The sequence below is a fragment of the Punica granatum genome, chromosome 5 (genome assembly GCF_007655135.1).
Source record: "Punica granatum isolate Tunisia-2019 chromosome 5, ASM765513v2, whole genome shotgun sequence".
In the NCBI taxonomy this organism is placed as follows: Eukaryota; Viridiplantae; Streptophyta; class Magnoliopsida; order Myrtales; family Lythraceae; genus Punica; species Punica granatum.
The window spans coordinates 9,970,954-9,977,020 of NC_045131.1; the positions used below are offsets into that span (position 1 = coordinate 9,970,954).

Consider the following 6,067-nt stretch of genomic DNA (forward strand, 5'->3'; position numbering starts at 1 on the left):
GTCAGAGGTGACCCTTCAATATTGAGCTTGATTTGGTCCATTGATTATCATAAGATTTACATTTCATAGCTGCCTGCTTGTTGGATGATTCTGTGGCATGATGATCTCACGATTGGCCTCTTATTCATATATGTGATTTTCGACTCCTACAAAAACAAGTTTTATACGTTATAAGATATGTCTGAGGATCCAATCATAACCGGGCGGCGGCTTAAATAAGTGTGCGAGTACTCTTTACGCATACTGTAAGAGTCCTACAATCAAAGTCTGTTGTTTTTCACGATCGCCTCGAGCAGAGTTTGTAGCGAGTAACTGAGATTGTAGGCTTGCAGGAAAGATAAAAAGATAACCTTCTATTGAACAAGTTCGTTTGAAGCAGACGTTCTATTGTACAATGGATGCTGCGGGATGGAGATGGGGAAATCGTCGTCAAGGGAGGCTAACTATACATCTGAAGAAATTAAAAACAACTTGTGTCTACAAAGATCCAGTGCTAGATTTGGAATTAGTAAGCTTCCAAATCTCGCAAGAGATCAATGATCAATGAGATTCACGTGATGAGTTAAAAATTCCGATAATTAGAATATGAGACTTGTTTTTTTTTAAAATATTCGTAGTATATAATAAATATTAATTTGTGCATTTTTGGAAGGTAGAAGTTGGTATATCCGTCTGAGGATATGTATTTGTCCTCCAACGCGACTTCGATAATGACGTCTAATTAGTAACAATAATTCTGGATTATCGTTGTTGTTGTTGTCTTGGTGCTTCTTATGGATAAATTAATGAGGCATCTGATCGAACATCTAGCTAGATAACAGCTTTAGTCGTGCCGTTCATGTCCAGAATCTTACAACTTTTACCTCCCTGAAAGTTTGGGTTTGTTGTGATCACTCGGCTCCAAATCCTAAAGCTCAACTTTGTTGCCATCTCACTAACACCCGAGACAAGTGGCGCATGCCGATTCGTCAGTTTCAACCGTTGGATCTTCCTAGTCGGCCAAACAAAAGCCAAGGATTGTTGGTTATTAACACATTTTATACATGTACTTCCATATTCTGAGTGAAAAAAGCTCATAGTTGATTCTACGGAAACAAAAAGATCATTGCAATTTGTATGCCGATGATCAGATCTATGGTAATAGACAGGGATGGAGTGAGGGGGAGCTAAGGAGTGCAGTCGTCTTTCCTAAAATGTTGATGCTTAAAGGAAATTTATAGATATAATCGTTCAATTTTTCATGAAATTTCTCATGTTCGCCTCCCAACTCGAAAAAAATATCACCATATTCGCTCACTCAAATAACCCGGCCCCCTCGATTCAAATTCTGGGTTCGTCCCTGAATTGAGAGGTTTATATTTTATGCCAAAGGTTTGTCTCAAACCACTGGTTGCCTATCTATTCTTCAATTCAAGCAGTTGGGTCTTCCTAATCGGCCAAAACTGTCATTATTTATTCTATGGGATATGTGTGGTAATCACTGATAAAGTGGAAAGAAAAGGATGACTGGAGTCCGTAACCAGCGATGAAATCTCTTGTAACCCTATAATTAAACTGTGACGTAGAGACGAAATTTCAAGATGGATCACGAGGCTCCTTGAAAATCTAGCGAGCTAATTCGGGCTCCATCCTAGTTTTAAACTTAAAAGCAGCATCTAACATCAGGAAAGAGCATCTGTTCCAGCCGAGATTGATCCGGCAAAAACGAAGCCCGATAAAAATCTAGAAGATCAGCAAGGCAATCCTTCATTTGTTCGCCGTCTTCGACTACTATTTCCAAAGGGACTGCTGCATTTCTTGTTGTAAAATCACATGTTGTAATAAAAATGACAAATATATGTAATAATTTGTTGGAATTGACAATGAACATAAGAGAACTACTGCAGATTTGCTGTGAGGTATGGGGACGGCTGTTTTCTTTTATTTCGGATGTTATCTTCTGAGTCTGACGTGAATAAGGCCGTTGGAGTCGGCCATGTCAACTTCGCAGTCTCTTTTTTGGCGTTGCATCCTATGCCTTTTAGCCTTGGACTTGGTTTGGGTCCTTCCACTTTCACTATTGCTCTTATTTTCTTTTTCTCCTTTTTTTTCTCTTTATTTATTTATTTATTTGAAATATGTTAATATATTTATGTTCCATTATCAATAGTAGTCCTATATATAGAGGGCCATCCTCCTTTTGCTCCTCTTCATCCTCATAAATCACAATAAATCATCACAAGCATTGCCCTCCCCCAAGTTAATCCAAAGCTCAATCGCCATGGTACACATATCCTGCACCCGCTACTCGTTATGAAAGCTCTCCCTATTTAAGATTGTTTCCGTCAAGTTTCCAAAAGTTTCGAGCTGATAAAATGGTGAACCCAATCCTCTAATATATCCATGGATTACTTCTTAACATTCTCAACAGATTGGAGATATAAGGAATCAAAAGTCATATTATATTTTCCTTGATTCTAGTGTATCAATTTTCTTTTTCTCATATAGATGTTTTCTTTTTCTTTTTTCTTTTTTTTTTTGTATTTTCTAATTGGCCATGTTGACTACTCATCACTAGCTCCATACTATATTCGTTTGATCCATGTTTACTGTGCCTCAGAGGAGCAAAACTATGGTGATTACTCAAAAGTTCAATCCACTGGACCATGGTTGTTTTTCTTTCTCCGACCTTGTTCGGGACAAGGAAATAGAAATCAAAGAATTGTCTATGCACACATTTTATTACATAAAATGGCGATTTCTTTCTATCATGTCTGTCTTCTCTTATCGTACCAGACACTGCATCAGTAATGTCTCCCTAATTCCTCGAAATAATTGCTAGAGTCGATCGTCCGGATATATTAGTTCACACATGAACTACAGTCAGTGACATATAATGTTGTGCTGTCATAAGTAATCCTTTAGCTCGACCTAGTGATGGGACGGGACGTCTTTTACCGATCAGTCTTCAATCTCTCTCTCTCTCTCTCTCTCTCTCTATCTATATATATATATATATATCTTGTTCCATTACTGAATCTCAAAGAGTTGCTGGTGAATGCAAAATGAACAATTATGAGCAGGGGATGGATGGGGAAGAGGTTCCTGGTGCTAAGGAATTGCCATACCAACCCATGAAGAACCAAAGACAAGGGGGATTCAGAGCCACCTACTTCATCTTTGGTAAATCAAATAATTAATAACCATGTCTTCCTTCTTTTGTTTTTTGTTTTTTGTAACCCCCGCCGAATAAAAGCTGATGGTGGAGATTGGGCTTTTCTCTTTCTGTTTCGATGTATTTTGCAGCGATGATGTTCTTGGACAACATTGGATTTGTGGCCAACATGGCGAGCATGGTGCTGTACTTCATGTATGTCATGAAGTTTGATCTGTCGGGGTCTGCCACCACCACAACAAACTACCTTGGCGCCACTTTCATTCTCACGCTCGTCGGAGGCTTCATCTCCGACTCCTACATGACTCGCCTCAACACCGCCCTTGTTTTTGGTGCCATCGAACTTATGGTACGTAGGTAATCCTTTCGACTTACTTGGACAACCTTATGATTGCAAGGAGGCATATAGGACGAAATCCTAGTATTTTCAAACTCAGGACTTGTTGCCTGAGGATCTTGAACCAATGATTAATCTAAGGTGCACAGCCAGCCCAATAGTAATCTCAATGTAAAATTTTTCGAATAATTTTTCCAGGGCTACATGCTGCTGATAGTTCAATCTCACTACCAAAAGCTCCAGCCCAAGCCATGTGCTGAGACTGAATCAACCTGTGTCCACGGCTCAAAAGCGCTCCTATTCTACACGTCAATCTGTTTGGTGGCCCTTGGAGGGGGCGGGATCAGGGGTTCGATCCCAGCACTTGGTGCTGACCAGTTCGACCAAAAGGACCCAAAGGAGAGGAAGAGCCTCGCCAGCTTCTTCAACTGGTTCCTTCTCAGCATCACAATCGGTGCCACCCTCGGGGTCACCTTTGTTGTCTATGTAAGCACGAAGGTCCGGTGGGACATTGGCTTCAGCATCTCTATGTGCTGTGCCTTCTTAGGGCTCGTGTTCGTGGCATTGGGAAAGCCGTTCTATCGGGTTCGGATACCAGGGGATAGTCCTTTGCTAAGAGTGCTAGAGGTATATTTCTTTAAATCCTTGTTCAATTATTATTATTACTTTACGGGATCAAATCTACCAGATCAAATTAATGGGCTTCAGTTAGATTGATCTAGTGGGCTGCCTGTCGATTATTGGTCCTAATGAGCTTGGTGGAACATGTTCCAGGTTCTGGTGGTTTCAGTGAAGAACTGGAGGAAAGAGCTGCCCTCGAACTCGGATGAATTACACGAGATCAGGGACAGAAAAGCCATCCGAAAGGGAGAGCTCATCCCACACAGCGTGCAATTTAGGTCAAGATCGCACTCTATATCCTTATTCCATGTTTTTTCACCGTTCAATGTAATGTGACCATTCCGGTTAGCACCTGCCTGAAAACTGTGATAAACCAATCCTCGAAATACAGGTTCCTAGACAAAGCAGCGATCGTGCCAAAAGGAACGGACCCGCAAAGATGGAAGGTCTGCACGGTGACCCAAGTAGAGGAAGTCAAGATCTTAGCACGAATGATGCCGATCCTCCTGAGCACGATCCTGATGAACACATGCCTAGCTCAGCTGCAGACGTTCTCCGTCCAGCAAGGAACCTTAATGGACGTGAACTTGGGGGGCTTCCAGGTCCCGCCAGCCTCGATACCCGTCATCCCACTTGTCTTCATGTCCCTCCTCATCCCCGTGTACGAATTCATGTTCGTCCCCCTCATCAGGAGGATCACAGGCCACCCCAATGGCATCACCCACCTCCAGCGCGTCGGTGTCGGGCTTGTCCTCTCTGCCATCTCAATGGGCATCGCAGGGCTTGTGGAAGTGAAGAGGAAGCACGAGCTCCTCCATCACAACCACAAGATCAGCCTGTTCTGGCTCTCCTTCCACTATGCCATCTTCGGGATAGCGGACATGTTCACGCTCGTGGGGCTAATGGAGTTCTTCTACAGCGAAGCTCCAGTGGGGATGAGGTCCCTGTCGACCTCCTTCTCATGGATGTCCCTCTCGATCGGGTACTTCCTCAGCTCGGCCTTCGTAGGGCTGATCAACAAGGTAAGCCGGCACCTGGGCAAAGCCCCGAAGGGGTGGCTCCAGGGAAGGGACATGAACACAAACCACGTGGAGCGGTTCTACTGGTTCCTGGCGATCCTGAGCGTGGTGAACTTCGTGAACTACTTGTTCTGGGCTAACTGGTACAAGTACAAGAACGATGATGTTGCCGGCGATGACGAGATGCTGCTGAGGTATGGCGGCCGGCCCAATAACGGGATCGACTCGTTCTCTACTAGCTTGAGCTTCGTGTCGAGGCCTCAGGGGGAGTTCTCTTCTGTGGTGCAAGAGAAAGGGCAAGAGGGTGAAAGATTAGAGCCTAAAGTAGAGTCTAAGTAAGAGCTGAAATGGGACATTGTAATATATGAATAAGAGGCAGTTTTCAATTATGGAAGAGCAAGCAAATATATGCTTTGATGCAATATATTTGTCCTCAAAAGATTTAGGCAAAGGCAAGGATATGACATGAAAAGAATTTTGTAAAATTGAGGGTTTGGATGTCATCCATCTGGCTGATTCAACCTGTGATCGTCATTTATTTTATCTGTAATAGTGATGTTGTTGAGAGATATTGTTGCATACGGAGAAACTAAAGAGAAATCAACGGATTTATAAGTGATTGAATATCACTACCTAACAGCTCGAGCTTTTAAGTTGAAGATATGTCTAATCGCTTATAGGTTCAGTGAAATTTTTACAGATGCTGTCTGGAATTAAATTGTCCCTATCAAATGGTACTTAATGCGATCACTAATGTTATAATGAACAAGGACGATCGGTGTCTCACGGAGTGACCGTTCCGATCACGTCTTTAATCGTGCTCGGTGTTTCGATTGCTCAATCGAAGAGGCCAAGGCCCTTCCTAATGCTTAAGTGGACCTTCTAGTAATATTATCTGGGCCTCAGCAAATAAATGAACTATAATTATTTGGGCCT

General features: G+C 42.5%; 1 protein-coding gene across 3 annotated transcripts; it reads left to right on the forward strand.

The window, feature by feature from the left end:
• The first annotated feature begins 2,198 nt into the window (after positions 1-2,198).
• LOC116207039 (protein NRT1/ PTR FAMILY 4.5-like) lies at positions 2,199-5,674 on the forward strand. 3 transcript variants are annotated; one of them, XM_031539892.1, is made up of 6 exons: positions 2,199-2,263; positions 3,063-3,162; positions 3,286-3,503; positions 3,690-4,118; positions 4,266-4,390; positions 4,504-5,674. In XM_031539892.1, exons 1-6 carry the CDS (start codon positions 2,261-2,263, stop codon positions 5,468-5,470), a joined length of 1,842 nt encoding a protein of 613 aa, XP_031395752.1. In that variant the 5' UTR covers positions 2,199-2,260; the 3' UTR covers positions 5,471-5,674. The 3 variants fall into 3 exon arrangements, with proteins under 3 accessions (XP_031395752.1, XP_031395751.1, XP_031395754.1); XM_031539891.1 differs by lacking the exon at positions 2,199-2,263 and having other exon boundaries at positions 2,323-3,162; XM_031539894.1 differs by lacking the exons at positions 2,199-2,263; positions 3,063-3,162 and having other exon boundaries at positions 3,372-3,511.
• Positions 5,675-6,067: the final 393 nt, after the last annotated feature.

Excerpts from the sequence above, each read along its gene's own strand:
- LOC116207039 (XM_031539891.1), top strand. The coding sequence starts at position 3,045 with ATGAACAATTATGAGCAGGGGATGGATGGGGAAGAGGTTCCTGGTGCT. Across the intron at positions 3,163-3,285 it reads AGCCACCTACTTCATCTTTG|CGATGATGTTCTTGGACAAC; the intron begins GTAAATCAAATA and ends TGTATTTTGCAG. Across the intron at positions 4,119-4,265 it reads CTTTGCTAAGAGTGCTAGAG|GTTCTGGTGGTTTCAGTGAA; the intron begins GTATATTTCTTT and ends AACATGTTCCAG.